Raw genomic sequence first — 20,733 nt, forward strand, 5'->3', positions numbered from 1 at the left:
GAATTGAATTAAAGATTAAATAACAACAACAACAACAACAACAACAACAACAACAACAGTAATAGTGATACCCATTGTCATCGGGGCATTTGGTACCATGTCCCAAAAAATTTATAAGATACATCAAGAAATTGCAATTTCCTGCAATAACACCAGCAGAACTGCAAAAAACTGAGCTACTTGGAATATTGTATATTTTAAGAAGGTACTTTGTTGATACCTAGGACAATGGCAGCAACCTGTATCAACCATTAGCATCAGTCAATGGTATTTGTGATGCATTTTTGAATGTTCAGTTGACTGAGTTTCATGTTTAATGAATAAAATATAACAACAACAACAACAATTTTATGCACTTTAACAGATTGAGGATTCTATTAAAGTGCATAAAACGGAAGATGTGAAAATAACAAAAGAAATGATGCAAAGACAGTCAAGAAAAGTGAAGAACTAGAGTGCACCTGGACCAGATGAGTTACATGGCTTCTGGTTAAAGGCACTTGCAAGTGTGCACAAAAGATTGGCAGCCCAAATGAACCAGATCTTAAAAACACCTGAAAATGATGAATGGATGACAACTGAAAGGACATTTTTGATCCAAAAAGATAAAGAAAAAGGAAAGGATCCTGGAAACTATAGATGGCCTATACATTTGATGAATTCGCAAGATATTAAAGTCCAAATTGAGTGGAGGAAACATCATAAAAGCCATAAATACCTGGGCTATACCTGTGATTCGATACTCTGCAGGAATAATTGACTGAACCCAGATGGACAGAAAAACAAGGAAGCTTATGACAATGAATCATGCTTTGCACCCTAAAAGTGATATTGACTGATTATATCTGCCAAGAGCAGAGGGTGGTCGAGAACTCCTACAAGTAAAACAGACTGTGGAAGAAGAAAAACACAGCTTGAATGATTACATCCAGAAAAGTGAATAATGAATGATTAAGGAAGTAAATAAAGGAGGCCTTTTAAAGACAACAAAGTCAAAAGCTGAATATAAGAAAGAAATAACTGAGAAGCGAGCTGAAAAAGCTATGCATAGCCAATATTTGAAAAGTATTGAAGGCAAAGCTGACCAAAAGCTAACTTGGAACTGGTTAAGATCAGGAGTACTGAAAAAAAAACAGAAGGCTTTATTTTGGCAGCTCAAGAACAAGCCTTAGCCACAAACTACATGAAGGCAAAAATTCACCATGTTACCACCAACAGCAAATGTCACCTCTGTAATAAGAAAGATGAGACAGTTGACCACTTGATCAGTGGGTGCAGCAAAATTTCACAAACTGACTACCTACAATGCCATCACCACGTTGCTAAGATCATTCACTGGAAATTGTGCCAAAAGTTTTAATTTGAGTGCAGCAAAAATCACTTGGAACATCAGGTCTTGAGAGACCGCCTGCTGCCGATCACCTCCAATAGACCGATTAGATCCCACAGATTAGGCCTCCTCCATATTCCATCAGTTGGCCAATGCCGTCTGGCAACCACCTGGAGGAGGGCCTTCTCTGTGGCTGCTCCGGCCCTTTGGAACGAGCTCCCCGTGGAGATTCGAACCCTCACTACCCTCCAGGCCTTAAAACCTGGCTATTCTGACAGGCCTGGGGCTAATGAGTCTTGTCCCCCCCTCGAATGGTATGGTTGTTGTGTGCTTTTAAACTATGGTATTGTTTTGTCTATCTTTTTATTCCTTATTTGTACCCTCCCCCTTGACTTGGGTTGTGAGCCGCCCTGAGTCCCCTTCGGGGAAAAGGGCGGCATAGAAATTTAATAAATTCAATTCAATTCAATTCAGGTCCAGAAGGTTTTAGAGAATGAGAAAGTCAAGATCTTGTGGGACTTCAGAATTCAGACTGACAGGCCCACAACACACCTGACATAACAATAGTTGAAAAGAAAAAAGTATGGTTCATTGACATTGCAATACCTGGAGATGCACGAATTGAAGATAAACAGCAAGAAAAAATAGCAAAGTACTGGGACTTGCAAATTGAAGTTGAGCGACTGTGGAAAAAGAAATTGTGTGTTGTCCCGATTGTAATTGGAGCCCTTGGAGCAATACCCAGAGTGATACCTCGCTATTTGGAAATTTTACATTTATCAGACTTGAACATTCTGATTCTACAAAAAAACACCCTACCTGGAACAGCTTATATTCTTCGACGTTACCTTAACAATTCCTAGGTCCTTGGTTAGGACTCGAGCTGTTGAGCTACCAACCAGCCCCAAAGGCTATGAATCTCACTAAAGATTAACCACATAATAATAATAATAATGATTATGATGATGATAATACTATATGATTTCACATCATGTCTAATAAGGGTGATTCTTTTTTTTACTTTGGAGGCAAAGATATCTTCATGACAGAGGAACAAAAAAAATACTACAATGCCATGAAGAAACTAGGTTCAAAAAAACCAGTGAAGCCCATTCCAAGACCCCAGGTATGCCATTCTCACGATCCAAGCCTATGGTCAGTGTCCATGGGAATTTGTTCCCCTCAGAAACACCCCCCCCCTTCGCCCCATATTTAGATACAAAAGCTAATCTAACTAGTCAGAATATTAATTGTCTCACTAAATGATAATATATTTTTGATTTAATGAACTTTGGCTGCAGATTTTGGAAACAACTGGCAAAAGCTCCCATACCATGTGTTTTTGCACATGTCTAAGATACCATTTGGATTTAATGGAGATTCTGCTTTAACTTTCCCGCTCTCTGGTAAATTGAGAATTTACTGTACAAGACTCTCGGGATCATAAAAATATGTTAATATATAACCCTTTAGAATTATGACAACTGCTATGAAGTTTATTTTTCAGAAGGTAAACATGAAGGGAAAAAAAGTATTGAGGCCAGGTTCCTAACAAGTTTTCATATATACCCTTAACTGATTACTATCCTTTTCTACCAACTTTTTCTATTTCTTTCTTTCCTTTGCATCCAAGTTTCTTTTTCCTAGATTCCAAGTTCTTCATTTCCTACTGTTTTCTAATACCAACATCTGACTTTTTTCTGCCCATGATATCTACTGCAGTGATTTTTATAGAAGCATTATCATTAGTTTTTCTAGCAGTTGTGAAGTGGGTACTGTACATTAATTGTCTTTACAGAGGCAAACTGATATTATAAGTGATTCCAGGTAATTCCTAAAATCATTATTTCTCCTTCCCATGCTCAGGTCTTAGAGGATAGTGATATCATCATAAATAATGAGATTAAAATATTTCAGTTTATTTTGTAGAAGTTCGGAAATATTAAGGGTGACATTGTATGAATTAGACTTTACAGGAAGTATCACAGCCCAACTTTAGCCATTTTCTCACCAAAGTTCAACAGCATTATCTCAGCAAGTTCTGAAGTCCACTAAATGGGCTGTGAGTCACCCATCCCTCTCTTAAGAAATCTCACAAGTCAGGGGTCTTAGCATAATGATGAGATTCTAGGGCAATACAGTGATCTTGTTTTTTCTCAAAACATTAGGAATTTTTATTTTTAAAAAATAATTCAGAGTCAAGAAACTTATTTCTTCTTTTAAAAAGTAATGTTTGTGTCTTCAAGTAGCTTCAAGACAGTAAAAATTGGAAATTTTTACTTTTGGGTAGCATACTAAATGATTTAGATTTAGCCCTTCAGCACTTCAACTTTTTCTTTGAGTTTTTCTCCATTTCTCTTCCTTTTCTTTCGTTTTCATGTTTGTCTTTGTCCATGTGTCTTGCACCCTTCCTGTCTTTCTGTCATACACACATGCATATCTACCAATTATTGAAGAACAAGTATCAAGGGATGATCTTTGACTTTGTGACTCAGCAAGCTTTTGATATAATCATCATGATCCTCATTTGTCTTAACATGGTAACAATGATGGTGGAAACAGATGACCAAAGCCAAACCAAGATAACTATCCTTGCTCAGATCAACTTGGTCTTCATTATCATCTTCACATCTGAATGTTTTCTCAAGATGATTGCCCTGAGGCACTACTTTTTCACTAATGGCTGGAACATCTTTGATTTTGTTGTGGTCATTCTCTCCATTGTAGGTAAGAACAAATATGAGCATAACTGATTTGTTTCTGAAATACTTCAATCAACGGTATGTACAGTGGAAATAGCAAAGCAGGAATAAAGGTGGTATAGGATAAGTACAATTAGCTAAAAGCTATTATGTAACCAACATACTCAAACTCAACTTCTGGAGCAGATCTGTGCAAATAAATAATCATGTAATCCAAATCTTTTTCAAAACAATATTAAACATGAAGACATGCATGAATAAAAAGTTTAGAATATTTTAAAAAGTGCCTACTAAAATGAAGAGAAAATCAAGCTGAAAAAATTAATAAAATAGATTTATATTTAATGGCATGATGTACAAAGGAAATTGAAATTGAGCTGACAAATTGTACCAAATAACAATAGTGTTAAAATGGTATTCCCACTTTCTCCTTAACAAATCTTGAATATACTATCGATGGTTGGAGGTTGTGATAAGATATTTCTGTTTTACAAAACAAGCAGAATAATTTTTGAAAATTATTCCAGAGTTTATCTGTTGCCTTCATTACTTGACAGGGGATTTTTCCATTCCTTCTCTTGCTTCACCCAGCCTCTAAAAGGTAATCCATTTGATTTCCTACCTAGACACTTCCAGAAATATTGCCAAATCTTCCCAATTATTAAAAGAATAACAATGGATTTTTTTGCTGTTCATAGGCAATCCATATTTCTGATTATGAAACTAGTAAACTGTATGACTATAAGTGAGATCTGCAATTCAATCTACATTCTGTTTCCGTCCTTTAAAAAGGGATGTTTTGGATCATTCTTTTTATATCCTGCTACTGTATTTACCATGTCTGTAGATCACTCTGAGAGCTATTCCTTATCTCTTCCTAAAGAAATGACAAATCTGACCAAGTAATCATTTTTTCTTGTCATAGCTTTATATTTTTGCCTTCCTCCTATGACCAATGTAGAGCTCACCACTTAAAATTATCTTTAGCAGTTCTGGTTTTAAACCAGAATCGCCAAGTGGGAAGGGATCCTGGAGGTCTTCTTATTCAACTTCCTGCTTAAGCAGGATACCTATACTATTCTGGACAAAGTGCCATCCAATCTCTTCTTCAAACCTCCAGTGATAGACCACTCACCACTCCTGATTCATTGTTCTCACTGACAGGAAATTTATCATCTTTATTGATCTCTGCACTCTTTCTAGAGTCTCAACATCTTTTTTGTATTGTGGAGACCAAAACTGGACACAGTATTCCAAGTGTGGCCTTATCATTGCAGTACAAAAGATACCAACACTTCACGTAATCTTTATACTGTTCCTCTGTTAATGCAACCTAAGATTGCATTGGCATTTTTTGATTGCTGTCACACACTGCTGGCTCATATTTAATTGGTTGTCCACCAGGTCTCTTAGATCCATTTTGCAGTTATTGCTGTTAAGGCAGGTACCATCTATTCTATATCTCTGCATTTGGTTTTTCTTTTCTAAATGTAAAGTGCTGTGTTAACCCACGCTTGGACTCTCCTCGCAGCGCCCTGAGAATGACTGTTCAGGTAAGCCAATGGTCTTTTTTCTCATCACTGAATAGTATTTTGTTGGATAGGGTCTAGTGTTCAAGTCTCTCAAGATCCTTCTGGGTCTTGAGCCTTTCTTCTAAAGTTGGCATGTTGTTGGCAATTCCCCCAAGTTTGGTATTATCTGCACATTTATGAATTCCTATCCTTTCATTTAATCATGTTGAAGAGTATTGGGCCTAAGACAGAACCTTGCATACTGCATACTTCCTTCCATGTAGAAATAATTCCATTAAAAACTACACAATGAGTGCGGTTGATCAGCCACTTACATATCCATGTGGTGATGATACTGTCTATTCCATATTTTTCTATCTTACCAAGAAGTATGCTATGATCTGTTTTATTAAATGCCTTAGTGAAGTCCAAATATATTATGTACACCTCATTTCACTGGTAATTTAATCACTTTGTCAAAAAGTTTGTCTGACATGACCTGTTTTGGATAAACCCACAATGGTTTCTAATAATAGTTTTGCTTGTTTCTAAATGTTAGCAGATCCACTGCTTATTTTTTCTTGGTTTGTCCCTGCTATTGTTGTTGAACTGATAGTTCCTTCAGAACCTGGAAGATAATCCATCTGGTCCTAATGATTTGAATTTACACTCAAGTAGATAGATGTTGCCTTTTCATTTTCTTGCCTATTTTGGTTTGTATTCTCAATCTGCCTTTTATAGTACTGTTTTTGTTTGGTTGAACTGTTTCTTCCTTTTGTAAAGACAGAAGCAAATAATAAATTAAGCAATTCTGCTTTCTCCCTGCTGCCTGTTATCTTCTTGTATCTTGTCCCAATAGTGAACCAATCGTTTCCTTGAGTTTTTCTTATTGTTTACATGTTGAAACTTTTTTAAATTATATTTTTAAACATTTCTTGAAAGGCTCAGTTAATTTTAGGCCTTAGTTTTCCTCACTTCAACTTTGCAGATATAGATAGATAGATAGATAGATAGATAGATAGATAGATAGATAGATAGATAGATAGATGAATAGATAGATTCTGCCCACTGTATATTGCCAATTCTGCCACCTTTATAAGATTTCCATCCAAGAACTTTCATACTTTTTACAGTTTATTTTGCCTACTCCATTCTGGCTTTGGGAGCAATGATGCCAAAAAAATGGAGCTGGACTTCTTGGGCTTCTCTATCAGCACCACCATTCTCTAGCAGCACTGGCTGACTTCCTTAGCATTGCCTCCTGCTTCATTCCATGACATCTTCAACAAGCTTAATCTTTAGCCAGGATATTTTTTAAACACAGATTTATTGGTATTCCAGAAGAAGGCTAGATCTGGCTACAGAAATAGCCCAACTCACAGGCATGGAAAAGGAGGAATGGGACAATCACAGCATTAGATTGACATAGATGGGTGGGTGTGGCCAGGTGGGCACAGACGACTGGGCATGGCAGGCTTAGTGCTGCTGATTCAGCTCTGCCAACTTGGCACAGACAAGTGGTAGGGACAAGTGGGTATGGCCAAATGGATGTGGCTGGGTGGGCGCAGATGGGTGGGCAAGGCTGGGTTGGCATAGAACAAGTCACAACAAGATGTGGGGACAATTCATGTTTCAGAAACTCTTCGCCTTCCCAAACTGCTGACAGCCAAGCACGTACATGCTCACAACACAAATCACATTCTCCGTTTGTGGACTTTTGTATGCATCTGTGCTTAGAAACTGCCAGTCGTGCCTGGGCTTGGGGAGTAGAAGCTCTGTTTTGGCATGCTGGGTATTCACATGAGTGCATGCATGTATACACACACACACACACATCATTCCAAGCTTGGGGACTTGCCTCATTCTGGCACCACAAGTTGGCAGTAAGATGCAGATCATGGAACAGCAAGGAATAGCTTAGAAGAAGTTTGCAAAGGGAGGTACTGCAAAAGGAATACTAAAGAGAAAAATGAACAATGAGGTCCCTCAGTGTCTGCATCTGCAGAATTGAACATTTGTGCTCCAAAGGGGAGCTTGCAGCTTGCTAAACAAGGTAGGGAAGTCCCCAAACTTCAAATGGGATGCATCAGTGGTGGGTTTCAAAAATTTTTAGAACCTCTTCTGTAGGTGTGGCCTGCTTTGTAGGAGTGGCTTGCTGGCCATATGACCGGGTGGGAGTGGCTTGCCAGCCATGTGACTGTAGGCGTGGCCAACTTGTAAAATGTGGTGAAACTCACTTAACAACGCTCCAAAATGTTGGCTCAGAAACTCTGGCATTTGAAGCACACAAGTCTTAAAGCTGTCAAGTTACAAGGCCCTTGCACCCCTAACCTTTTAGGGGGGGAAAAACCCAGGGGTGTTCAAACTTGACAGCTTTAAGACTTGTGGACTTCAATTCCCAGAATTCCTCCTCTCGCTCTTCATCTTAATGATGTGCGGACGGGCGGGGAGAGGGAGCTGGAACGGGTTCTAAACAGCACTATAGATTTGGCAAGAACCCACCCCTGGGATGCATGTATGCATGCATGTGCGCACGTGAGCACCTAGCACAGTAAAGGAGATATCCTTCTCTCCAAGCCCGAACACGACAGGCAATTTCCCAGCATGGATGCAGATAAAAGTCCCCAGTGCAGAATGGAGTTTTTGTATGTGTTTGTGCATGCACACTTGGCTGCCAGCTGTTCTAGATGTTATATAACTATAATGCAACATCAATTGCACATACTTCTAATTTGTGTTTTTGCTTTGATAATTTGATTTCTGAGAATTTATTTTCTTATCATATGTTGTAAGTTTTTGTGATAATGTGGGTAGTGCTCACTTAGCAACAGTAATTGGTACCAGAATTTCCCTTGCCAAGCCAAGTGGACAGAAACACCAATGACAAGTGCTTGCACCCTTTCAGTTTCAATTACCATTGTTAAGCAAATCCCATAAGGTCATTAAGCGTGACATCACATGGTCACCATTTGGGACTCCCTGCTGGCTTCCCCAATTTTTCTTGTAGGAAGGCAGTAGTGAAAGTTGCAATTACATGGTCATGTGACTATGGGTGCTTCAATATCATGATTGCAAGCCAGTTACCAAAACCCAGATCATCAGCATGTGACTGTAGATGCAACTATTGGCTCAATGGGATGCAACTATTGAAGTACAAAGACCCATCATAAGTGCCATTTGTTCAACAAAATTGTAAATTTGAACAGTCATTGAGTGAATAGTTGTTAGGAAGGAGGAACCACCTTTAATATATTTATCTTTCTTGTTCTTGTCACAGTTCATCATTTTTCATACTCATGAACATAAATTTTCGTTCCAAATTATCGAAGGTTTCTTTACATCTAAAAATATCATTTTCTTTCTTTTCTAGTTTAATTATCAGTAGCATTCAAAATATATCTGATATTATCTCTTTAATATCTCTTCAAAACAAATCCAGCCTGATTTGGGTATATCACTTCAGTTAAAGGCCATTTTCTCTCTTTGCAATTATTGCTATAAAAAGTTTATAATCTACATTGTATAATTAAATATGACTCAAGACATAAAACTCTATATAACTAAAGAAAACTTAAGTAATTTCTCTCTTTATAAATCAAAGAAATTAAAGCTTTCTTCCAGGAACAAGGCATTATTTGACATTGCCAAATTTCATTCATTTCCTGAAGTAATGATTTAATCAGAATTTTCTGGAAGATCTTGTAGTGCACTTCCAAAAATCTGTTTGGTCCTGAAGAGTTTTGCATTTCCATTTTTGAATTATATTTTTGTTTCCTCCTTAGTAATTGGCTTATTAAAAGTTTCCTTTTATTGTTGAATCCATTTTGTAAGTTGTATTGTCTAAATATTCTTCAATCTGTTTTAATATATGTTTGCTATATAATAATTTAATATGATTTCATGTCAATTTCTTCCACATTTTCTGCACCTTTTTGTATCCTTTCTGCATCTAAAGTATTTCACAAATATTTAGAAGCCACTCATACTTTTAGGTGTTTTTGTTTCAGATTGATAGTCCCTCTATAGTTGAATTTGATATTAGGGGGAATTTTGTATGTACAATATTTATGTGATTACAATAAATTAATAATAATGATTTTTGAAAATTGGTGTGATATTTTGATATATTCTGAGAAAAAATGTTTTCCTGTCTTTTAGGACTTGTTCTCTCGGATATTATCGAAAAATACTTTGTATCGCCCACTCTCTTCAGAGTCATCCGATTGGCTAGAATTGGGCGTGTTCTTCGGTTGATCAGGGGAGCAAAAGGCATCCGAACTCTGCTCTTTGCTTTGATGATGTCTCTGCCAGCATTATTCAACATTGGCCTCCTACTATTTCTGGTTATGTTCATTTATTCCATTTTTGGAATGTCAAACTTTGCTTATGTTAAGAAGGAATCTGGCATTGATGACATTTTCAACTTCGAGACGTTTGGTAACAGCATCATTTGTCTTTTTGAGATCACCACATCAGCTGGTTGGGATGGCTTATTGAACCCCATCTTGAACAGTGTTCCCCCAGATTGTGATCCTCACCTGGACAACCCTGGCAGTCATGTGAAAGGTGATTGTGGCAATCCTTCCATGGGCATCTGCTTTTTTTGCAGTTATATCATTGTCTCTTTCTTGATTGTGGTTAACATGTACATTGCCATCATTTTGGAGAATTTTAACGTAGCCACAGAGGAGAGCAGTGAGCCTCTCTGTGAAGATGACTTTGAAATGTTCTATGAAACATGGGAGAAGTTTGATCCTGATGCCACACAATTTATTGCTTACAGCACACTTTCTGATTTTGTGGATACCCTGCAAGAGCCGCTGAGAATTGCTAAACCCAATAAAATTAAACTGATCACTCTGGACTTGCCTATGGTTCCTGGAGATAAAATACATTGCTTGGACATTCTCTTTGCCCTGACAAAAGAAGTTTTGGGAGACTCTGGAGAAATGGATGCCCTGAAGCAATCAATGGAGGAGAAATTTATGGCTGCAAATCCTTCCAAAGTATCTTATGAGCCCATTACCACAACACTAAAACGAAAACAGGAAGAAGTCTGTGCCATCAAAATCCAAAGAGCATTCCGCCGATATCTGTTAAAACGGTCAGTGAAACAGGCCTCATATCTGTACAGGCAGAGTCAAGATATGGACATACAGAAAGAAAATGCCCCAGAGAAAGAAGGAATGATTGCAAACAAAATGAACGCAATGTATAGCTCACAAGTAGAAGTGGAAAAGTCCCCAGAAACAGCTCCATCTCCTGTACTTGAGCCACTAAGCAGCCCCGAGATTAAAAAGGATGCTGGTGAAATGAAAGAGCAGGACAATAATGGCAAGGAGGGAGATGACTCTGGAAAAACTAAAAAAAGTGAGAATGCCAAACGTGGTGTAAAAGAGTCATCTGTATAATGAACACACATATAGACAACAAATGTTGGTGTATGGTTCCAAATGATTTTTTTCACAAAATCCTTTTGGCATCTTCTATTTTAGTATACAAACAAGGTTCTTTTGCCAGATTTCAGGTACTTCACGCCACACTTCAACATTGAAAGCAGAATCCATCTGATTTCTGGCTTGTTTGCTTGTTTTTAAAATTTACCACAAATTGCAAAGTGTTTTTCCCCCTTCTTTCCTCATAATGTATATGTGCAGCATCTCCTCTTCTGGTGAAAAGATATCCTAGTTTCATGTTAGTTCATATGTTCCATAGAATGCCCCAGAATCAGTTTTGATTATTGTAAGTACTGAATCATATCGAATGAGTTGAGAATCAACTCTTTATTAGTAGAATGATTAAGCAGTGGAAGAAAAGGGGAAAAGAAGAAAGTCTTTAATTCATTATAATCAGGTTGAAGCTTTGAATGAATACAGATCGTTTCTGTAGAATTTCACCAGGATCTCTTAAGCTTCATGTGCTTAAAAATGTGCCAATAATAACTGTTATTTAGTTATTGATCTGATCAATTATGCAATTTTTCAGAAGATTGAATATTTTACTAATTTATTCTGCTAATGCTGGGGAAATATCATTGGGCATGAAAGCCTTCAATTGAATCCCTGAACAATGTATGTATGTATGTATGTATGTATGTATGTATGTATGTATGTATGTATGTATGTATGTATGTACGTACAGTTTATGGCTTCTGACAATTCATTTATTTGTATTTCACTTCTTTTTCAGCCATAAGAACTAGAAATATACTTTCTTTTTCAGTCAAAACTGAAATTTCCAGTTGGCTGAAATTTATGCCCATTGCTAAATTCTGCCCACATGCAGAAATTGGATATGATTATGGAAAACAAAATATGCAAAGCCGGATCATAGTGATTAGTACGTCTTAAATCCAGTTTGAAATAGCTGGAAAATACTCATCTTTAGCAATTTCCTTCTTCTTTGTATGTCTTTCTTGAAGATGGTAGCAGTGAAAGTTAGGATCTGTACTTGTGCTCAGATATTAACAACTAGGTGAGGGTCTCTGACTTCTTTAAAAATAATAATATTAATAGACATAGACTTTGGGTTTAGGATTCTTTCCAGCATGTACAGTATGGGTGCAAAATGAATGGCATATACTAATAGTTGAAATAACAGCACAGTTTAGGAACACAAAACTGCAATGTCTTAAATATGATTCATTTTTTTATTTAAATAATTTGAGTAGTCTTAAAAAGATTTTTGTTAAAAGTGGCTGGAAGTCCAATTAAGTTTTAATTAGATACTACCAATATAGTTTGTTTGTTTTTTCAACAAAAAAAAATATCAAATGTGATGTGCTAATCTGTTCTCAGGATTTATTGTCAATTTCATAATTTTTCTAATTCTCAAGTCTACATATAATCTTGGAATGTAAGCTGCATTTTTTGTTTGCCAATCCACTTTTTTCTCCTTTAAAGAGCTCTGCTTTAGAATAAGGCATGGATTACATTCTGATTCACAGTTCAAATTGCAGTTTGCATCTCCCCATTCCCTCCTCTATTAACTACCTGTCCCTTAATCAAACAGGCTTCCTTTTTTACTTCTCCCATTATTCAAAGTCTGGCTTAATGGCAGCCATTGCTCCTAGTTCTACGTATTCTCTAGGATTTATGTGAATGTAATCAAACTTAATGGGTGGATGTTAGAAATCAACAATTAAATTAGCCATAATGACATGCCCTATAAATAAATAACCTGTAGTACATCCAAATGATAAATTGTAGGGGTTGCAAAATCTTTGCTAAGATATGTGTACTATGAAAATAATAAAGATGTAAATAAAGAAAATAAAGATGTATCTTTAGATGTATCTTGGCTGTGTCATAAGTCTGCTATTGTTCACCCTATTGACCATGATTATTGTACAAGGCTTGCTTCAAGCCATATTATGAATTATGCAGATGATACAACAGTATGGGCCTTATTCGGAAAGATAATGAGGATGAGGTAAAAGATTTGGTCAACTGGTGAAATAAAAACAGCCTGGTTTTAGGTGTAGGAAAAGCAAAAGAGAGAAAAGGCAGGCTCAACCATACACCTCTATGTACAGAATATTCAATTACGGAGATAGTTAATAGTATTAAGTTTCTGAGTGTACAGCTGATGAGGTTACGGTCTCTCAACAGTGAGTCACTGGTGAAGTAGGCATAGAAGCACCTGCATTTGTGTTATATGAGAAGAGCACATCTTCCTTTCCATATCCTTACCACTTTCTATAGAGGTACAATTGAAAGCATCCTGTTATATTGTATTACTGTGTGCTTTGGAAGCATTACTGTTTTGGATAGGAAGGTTCTGCAAAAAGTGGTGAGGACAGCAGAAAATTGGATGTTCACTTTCTTCTATTCAATAGATCCCTGGGTCTTTTAACTTTATGATAGCTTTGTACACTAGGAAAATTTCCTCATGTTAATCTCTGAGATTCTGTTTTGATAAGTCACCAGATAAATACACACCTAATATCAGACCTGAGAAACACATAAGCCTCTAAGAAGAAACAATCCTTGGCTATATTTGCTGAGAAAGGTATAGTTTTATTAGAAATCAAGTGAATTGCAATATTGTAAAACCAGAACTGAGAATCGTATGCAAAAATCCCTGTTCAATTTTTCCCCTCCCTTAATGTCTTCCCCTCACTGATCCTCCCATGACCAATCAGGCTTTAGCAAGATGCTTTCAGAATAGTCACTTCAGGAGTAGGTTAGTATGCAATTGCATTCTCCTAGCCGGATGACCTTGAAACAGCATATTGGATGCAGCAGTTAGTTTATTTTCTCCCAAACATTCCCCCTTCTAGCCAGATACGTCAGTTAATTTCTTTTTCTCACAAGCATTCTCCTTTCTATGCATCTTTTTCATAGTTCATGGCAGATTGTCACAGCATGGTAACAAAGCATACAAGCAAGAAGATGATGATAGCTGACATTCCCCCTCCCTTGAATAAAGGATAAATAAAGAATAAAGAATAAAGGATTGAATAAAGACAGAATAAAGTATATTTATAGCAAAGGAAAGAGAAAAAGAAACTAATAACTCAGTTAGGTTTATCAGTATACTGGACATGAATTTTTGCTAACAGCTTTGGTGCTTGCTACAGTGGAAGACAGAGTGTATCTTTTTAAGGTTTTTAGGTAATTAAAGTTCAACAGTCACAGGGTTGATAATTCTTACAATGGGAAAAGGACTCACAAATTTTGTTCTCAGATTCTTTGAAGGTTATCCAGATTGCAGATACTTGATGGGCAACTTCAACACCTATTTTGATTTTTTTTCTGAGGGGACCTCTTTATCAGCATATTTTTATAAGTTTCTCTGGCCTCATCCAATGCCTGGTGAAATCACTAGCCATATAGTTGTATGATTCATCCACTCAACCAGAGAGAGGCATTTAGGTGTTTCTTGTAGGAGTTCTGGCTACAAAATCTCTGTTGGTTGTGACAAAGAAAGGAGCAAAATCAGTGCTGCTATATACTGCATTGTTGTACGCTTTCCCTGTGAATGGGAACAGGTCTGCCCAATAATCTTGCAGATAATTGATGTAACACCTCAGGTATTGTTCCAATACACTATTGGCATGCTAAGGTACGTATGGGTCAATTAGCCTCCACATCTTTCTTGACACCTGGCCACCAAAATTGACATCTAACTAGGTGCAGGGTCCTTATAAAACTAAAATATCCTGAAATTTTAGAGTTGTGGCTCCTCTGCAGAATCAAGAGCCTTTGGCTTGCAGGCACAGAGAGTTTACTATTGGCCCATGTGAGACTGTTGGGTAGAGGGACATCCTCCTTGTGGCTTACAAACCACTTGTTTTGGACCAGGATTGTTTTCATCGCCTAGGTAAGGTCATCGGTCAAGTTGGATTGCACTTTGCTGTGTGTTCTGGTTGTGGCTAGGGCTGCTGTTTAGTTGGAGGGGATGACAGTGTCTACTACGTCTCTTACAGTTATACTGGGGAATTCTGATGAGGGTATTTTCCTATCAAGGTAGGTGTTCAATGTGAAATTAAAACACTTAAAGTATTGCTCCCCTCTCACTTATTTGGGGTGAAGTTTTCAAGGGGTTTTCAGTGATGGTCCACACTTTGAAAGCCTCTTCCCCTCTTGTAGGAAGTGCTAATGTTAGTAATGCGCATTTCACTGTATAAGCTTTCTCCCAAACCATCCATCTATGTTCAGCCTCTGAGAGCTTTTTGGAACTGCATGTACAAGGCTGTAATCATTCCTTGATGATTAATGATCGCTATGCCATTTGTGTCTGCCTGGATGACAAAAGGCCTTTTGGGATCTGTTTCAGAACTGAAACAGTGTTTCGGAATTAGCAGCAAATAGTCTCTTAAGTTTCTCAAAAGTCACCTGACATTCCACGAGGTTTAGGTTTTTCCTTCCCTTTAGTTTTTAACAAATTGATAAGCTATAGAGCAATTTGAGTGAAAGCAGGAATGAATTCTATAGAAGTTTGTGAAACCCATGAAGCTTGCAACTCTTTTCGGGTGTGCAGTGCCTTCCATTCCACGACTGCTCACACCTTTCCTGTATCCATCTCCTCTTCCTAATGGGACATTGGGTAGCCTTGATAGTGCAATTTGGGTTGGTAAAACTCACATTTGGAGAGCTTCACATACAACTGTGCCGCCAATAACTTATCTAGAATAATTCTACAAGTTTGACATGCGCATCAATGGTTTCAATACAAATTAACATAATATCCAAGTAGACCAAGCCTCCTTTCAATAAATGTTCATGCAGGACTTTGTTAATCAGTTGCATGAACAGAGCAGGTGGTCCTTGCAGGCCAAGAGGGAAGATCCAGAACTGAAAACTCCCCAGCGGGCAATTAAACACAGTTTACCATTCATTACAGCCTTAATCTGCATTTCTGTGTGTGTGTCTGTGTCTGTGTGCGTATCTATGTATGTGTATCTATCTATCTATCTATCTATCTATCTATCTATCTATCTATCTATCTATCTATCTATCTATCTATCTATCTATCATCTATCATTTGTAGTTTTCCTTTAACAGCCATACATATTTTGTGGACAGCATATTGACTGGGTCAGTACACTTTTTACACAATGCTCAAAATAATAAAAGAATTAAATATACATAATCCCTGTCTTTCAACTTCAAACCTTAACATATACCTTGTAATTATAATTAATTATTTTATAATCCACTATGTATAATGCTATTTTCCCAATTTGTACTTATCTCCCCACCTCCACTTGTTGGGGTTCTTCTACAATCTTCTACATCTTTATCTTTAAACAATACCATTCTCTATGATTCTTTGTCACTTTTTCATATTCATTTCAACATAGATAACATTTTTTTCATACAGTATATTTGTGGTCCCCTGCTGAGTCATTAATATTTTAATATTTTAAAAATTACACAATATTCCACCATAATTCCAATATCCCAAAGAAACACTAATAAGAACTACTTATTAGCAAGGTTTAGTCAGTCCAGGATTATATCTCTAAGTCCCCCAAATTTCTAGTTCTTAAAAGTTATAATTTTCAGTAAACTTTTTACACACTGTTAATAATAATATAATTAGGTTACCTAATCATATTTTCTCTTTTATCACCTTTCTTCTTTTGCTTCGTAGGATGTTTTGTCAACTAACATTAATAACCCAGATCCAAATTGACCCACCAAATTTTCTCGAGTCTTTCAAATTCACCAACCAATAAACAGTTTCAATAGAGTTTAGTTATTTGCAATTCAATTTGTCTTAAAGATCTTCAAAAAGTTTACTAAACATTTCCAAATATCCAAATCATTTTCTGAAATAGAATCAAGGTCAAATGGCCCTCCAGCTGTTGTTTACTTTCCCTCCAGTCCTTTATTTGTATTAAAAAATTGTCACTTTCACTTGAGTTTCCCAGGTTGTAGTGAACGTCTTTCTCTAGTAGATGGCTCCCCTGCTCCAAATTCCAACACTGAACAGCTACCAAAATCAAACAGCTGATTGTCAACAGATTCAGGGAGGTTAAAAATAAAAATAAGAAGCAGTTTCTCCCAACTATCACTTTTCAAGTTGTTGTTAGCTCTTTTCCAGGCGTTCTGTGTTTTAAAGCTTCCGTTAGACATTTCTTTCACCTCTGAGTCTTTCATCTTTCTCCATGTCACTAATTGCTGCTTTCTTAGGAGATTATTTTTTGAGATTCTTTTACTAAAATATCTAGAATAAAAGTTGGAGGTTATCTCATCCAGTTTCAATGCTCTGTCCATAAACTGCTCCAGCACAAATCTTATTGTCCCTGTTGTCACAGCTTGTGACTTGCCAAAACAGCAGTCATCCCTGTTGTCATTTGGAAGAGCTTTCTTCTGCTCTAACAAGGAAATGATGGTTTCCTTGTGATTAATGAAGCACTTCTTTCTTTACCACCCCTCCAGGGCAGCTTTGACCCCATAGCAAGCTGATATTGGCTGGTTTTCATGGAGCTCAGCAGAGCTCTGCCATTCCCTCTGCAATGGCAACTGGTCTCCCTCTGTTAGTATTTTTTATCAAGCCCAGTTTAATAAAGATTTTGCCCTTGGATAAGAGGGTTAGCATGTTTCTCGTTGGGGTAGTGGGTACATATTCACCACAAAATGCCATTTAGGCCCCTGTAGTCTACATATAGTCTCAGGGACCCATTTTTCTTTTTCCAAAACTACATGGATACTGCCATGCGTGATTTCGCCAATTGTTTGATCCTCTAGCTAAGTTCTTATCAATTAATGATAAGAGCATCCAGCTCCCTTGGCATCATGGAATACAGGTTACACTTGGAAAACTGGCCCAGGGCAATATTTTGATGGTGCAGTCTATGGGGTGATGTGTGTGTGGGGAGTAGCATCAGTCTCCCACTCACTGAACACTTCCTTTAGGTGCCAGTATTCCTTCAGGATAAGAGACCTCTCCTCCTCATTTGCTGGGCAGGCTAGGTGCTAGGTTCTTGCACTCCTGCATTATGAAGCCTGAACTTGCTAGATTTTATTTCTATGATGGGCATGTCTGAGGAAATTTTAGTGTTTCCCTTACCCAGTTTACTGTAGGACTCCAGAATCATGGACCTGTCCATACTAGATGGTACACAATCTTATGGTTTCCACAAGGATGCTTATTTTCATTTCTATGGGCTCAGTCAGGAATCTAGTGGGATCCCCTCCTGCCAATGACTATCTAACTGCACAAATGCCATTGGCACTTTTATTGAATTGTATTATAAGTCTCTCCATCAGGTAGCAAGACATCAATGTATCCAGAGTCTAACAGGGCCCTAATCTTCCCTTCCATCCTGAGGAATCCACTTTTCATTTCCCCCCTCACTGTCACCAGTCTTGAAAGGCCACTTGCCAGTGGGTCATTATTGCTTCCACCACTTTCTGAGGTTGGATCTTGGTTCTTCCCCAGGGCCTCCTTCCCTTCACTTGACAGTGGGGAGAACCTGGCTGTTCCGACAGGCCTGGGGCTAAAGAGCTGTTGCCCCCCGCCTCGAATGGTATGACTGCTGTGTGTTTTTTAAATTATGTATTGTTATGTTCCGTCTTTTTTTATTTCTTGTCTGTACCCCCCTCCCCTGATTTGAATTGTGAGCCACCCTGAGTCCCCCTTGGGGAAAAGGGCGGCATATAAATGTAATAAAATAAAATAATAAAAAATAATAATAAATAGAACTCACATTCGGGACAGCTGTTTTGGGTTTGGTAGTTGCTTCATTGGGGTGATCTGAATCACTGGTGCTAGTCATGAGCTTGCACAGTTGTTTGCTTGGTGATCTTGGCTGTACTGAAAACTGCCCACTGGGTTGGTTTCTTGCCCTTCTTTTGTGGGGGGCTTCCTCTCTGGTGTTTTTGTGGGCTGTGATTCCCTCTCTGGTGTTTTGTGGCTAATGGTGAGGTTGATCTCCATCTCACTGGCCAGGATGTACATTCCTGCAGGATTCTGGGCAACCCCTGGAATAGGCAATTGACTAGGTCTTCTTGGTTAAGGCCCTGTTAGAAATATTCCGGGAGTATTCTTGGGTCCAGTTTAGCAACTTACTGGCCAGACCTTGGAATTCTTGGATTTAGGCCACGGCCAATTGTTAGCCTTGTCTGATGGTTCTGATTCTCCTTTTCACCTTCTGGTCTGCTAACAGATCCTCAAACGATTGCTCTCCTGTCTTATCATGGAAGCCTCCCCACTTTCTATCTCTGCTTGGCTTGGTCCCCACTGGAGATAGATGTGGTTGCTCATTCCCAAGGTAGGTTAATTCTCAGAGAGAATTGAATAATGCAGTTCTGGCTTAATGTCAGACCTGCCAAACACTTAATCCTCCAAGTAGAAATGATCCTTGGCTCCATTTGTTGAGAAAGACATAGTTTTATAAGAACTCAAGTGTATTACACTAGTGTAAAGTCAGAACTGACAGTTGTGTACCAACATTCCTAAGTTTCCCCTCTCTTATTTCCCTCCCTTTACTGACACCTCCCCCAAAGACCAATCAGCTTTCAGCAAGATGTTTTCAGAACAGTCACTTCAGACATAGGTGGGCATGCAGCTGCATTCTTCTCCAGCCAGATGACCTTGAAACAGTGTTTGGGGAAATACAGCAGTTAGTTTCATTTTCTTCCAAGCATTTGCTCTCCCATCCACATACAACAAGTTTCATCCCCCCACCATGCATCCCACCTCCCATCCATCCTCCCCAGAGTTCATGGCAGATTGTCCCTGCATGGTAATGAAATATACAAGCAAACATACAGTGGCAGCTGACACATAATGCACTATATGAAGTAGAAAAGAAATATTAGCTATTTTTCTGTTTTAAGTGAAGGTTGGCAGAAATTTATTTATTTTTTTAAATTTCAATTTCAGGAATCATGGTAACAGGAGTTTGGCACTCACTGGGCAACTTTTTAAACAGAAGAAAGAGCATGAGCACTAGTTGCTCTCTACATTCTGAATTTATAAATGAAATTAGTTGTGAATTGGTTTTAGTTTGGTTTGTGAGAAATTGGGAATGTAAATACTGATTGTGCCTTAATTGTGCACAGTGCTGATTGGCTGTTTCTGTAACAACATGATTATATCTTGTTATCTTCCTGAGAGTTTTTTCAATTTTAAAAAGAATTCATTATAGTTCTCTAGAACTTAATTTTTATATATATTGCATTTGTTGAATCAGAATGTCTACTCAGTTCTTTTACCTGACTTAAGTTGATTCTAGGAAGTAGAATTAGGTTCCAGGGCTAAACCCTGATGAATTCTGCTTCAAGTCTTAATTCTTTCAACCCACAGAGACTTATTATCTGAAATACCAGCTATATTAAATTAATTAAATGAGATTGACATTTTTAAAATGTATTCTATTGAATTTTTGGAAAGCCAATTTCTTCCCCAGCTTATCAGCAATTCAGTTTTACATATGCCTTTGGGGATGAGAAAAATGCTGCTAAGGGATATTTGGATCATCAATCCAGTTAAGTTAAAATTTCTCTGTATTAAAGGCAATTTCTGAGAAACACACCCAAAAATCAGTCTGTCATCTAGCTCCGATGTTCTCCATCAGAAAGCACACTTCTTTAGGATAGTGGTTCTCAGTCTGTTACTCCTTGGTGTTGGTCTTCCAGGCATAAAGGAGAAGGGAAAAAACCCAGATGTATAAATGAAACTTTTCCATGCCAAATGAATACTGAAATGATTATTCTGAGATAAACACACCCAG

The 20,733-nt window shown here is 37.7% G+C and overlaps 1 protein-coding gene across 1 annotated transcript in view; it reads left to right on the forward strand.

Annotated features, from left to right (window-relative positions):
* LOC106551420 (sodium channel protein type 4 subunit alpha) overlaps positions 1-12,745 on the forward strand; it is a 103,059-nt gene extending 90,314 nt beyond the window's left edge. Inside the window, exons 24-26 of the mRNA XM_087713380.1 lie at positions 2,352-2,456; positions 3,787-4,057; positions 9,702-12,745. Of these exons, the coding sequence (XP_087569506.1) occupies positions 2,352-2,456; positions 3,787-4,057; positions 9,702-10,954 (1,629 nt within the window). The 3' untranslated portion in view covers positions 10,955-12,745. The remainder of the gene's footprint in view (positions 1-2,351; positions 2,457-3,786; positions 4,058-9,701) is intronic.
* Positions 12,746-20,733: the final 7,988 nt, after the last annotated feature.

Source organism: Thamnophis sirtalis, unplaced genomic scaffold (assembly GCF_051295495.1).
Source record: "Thamnophis sirtalis isolate CommonGarterSnake01/CBP01778 unplaced genomic scaffold, rThaSir2_p1.2 scaffold_4, whole genome shotgun sequence".
NCBI classification, from domain to species: domain Eukaryota; kingdom Metazoa; phylum Chordata; class Lepidosauria; order Squamata; family Natricidae; genus Thamnophis; species Thamnophis sirtalis.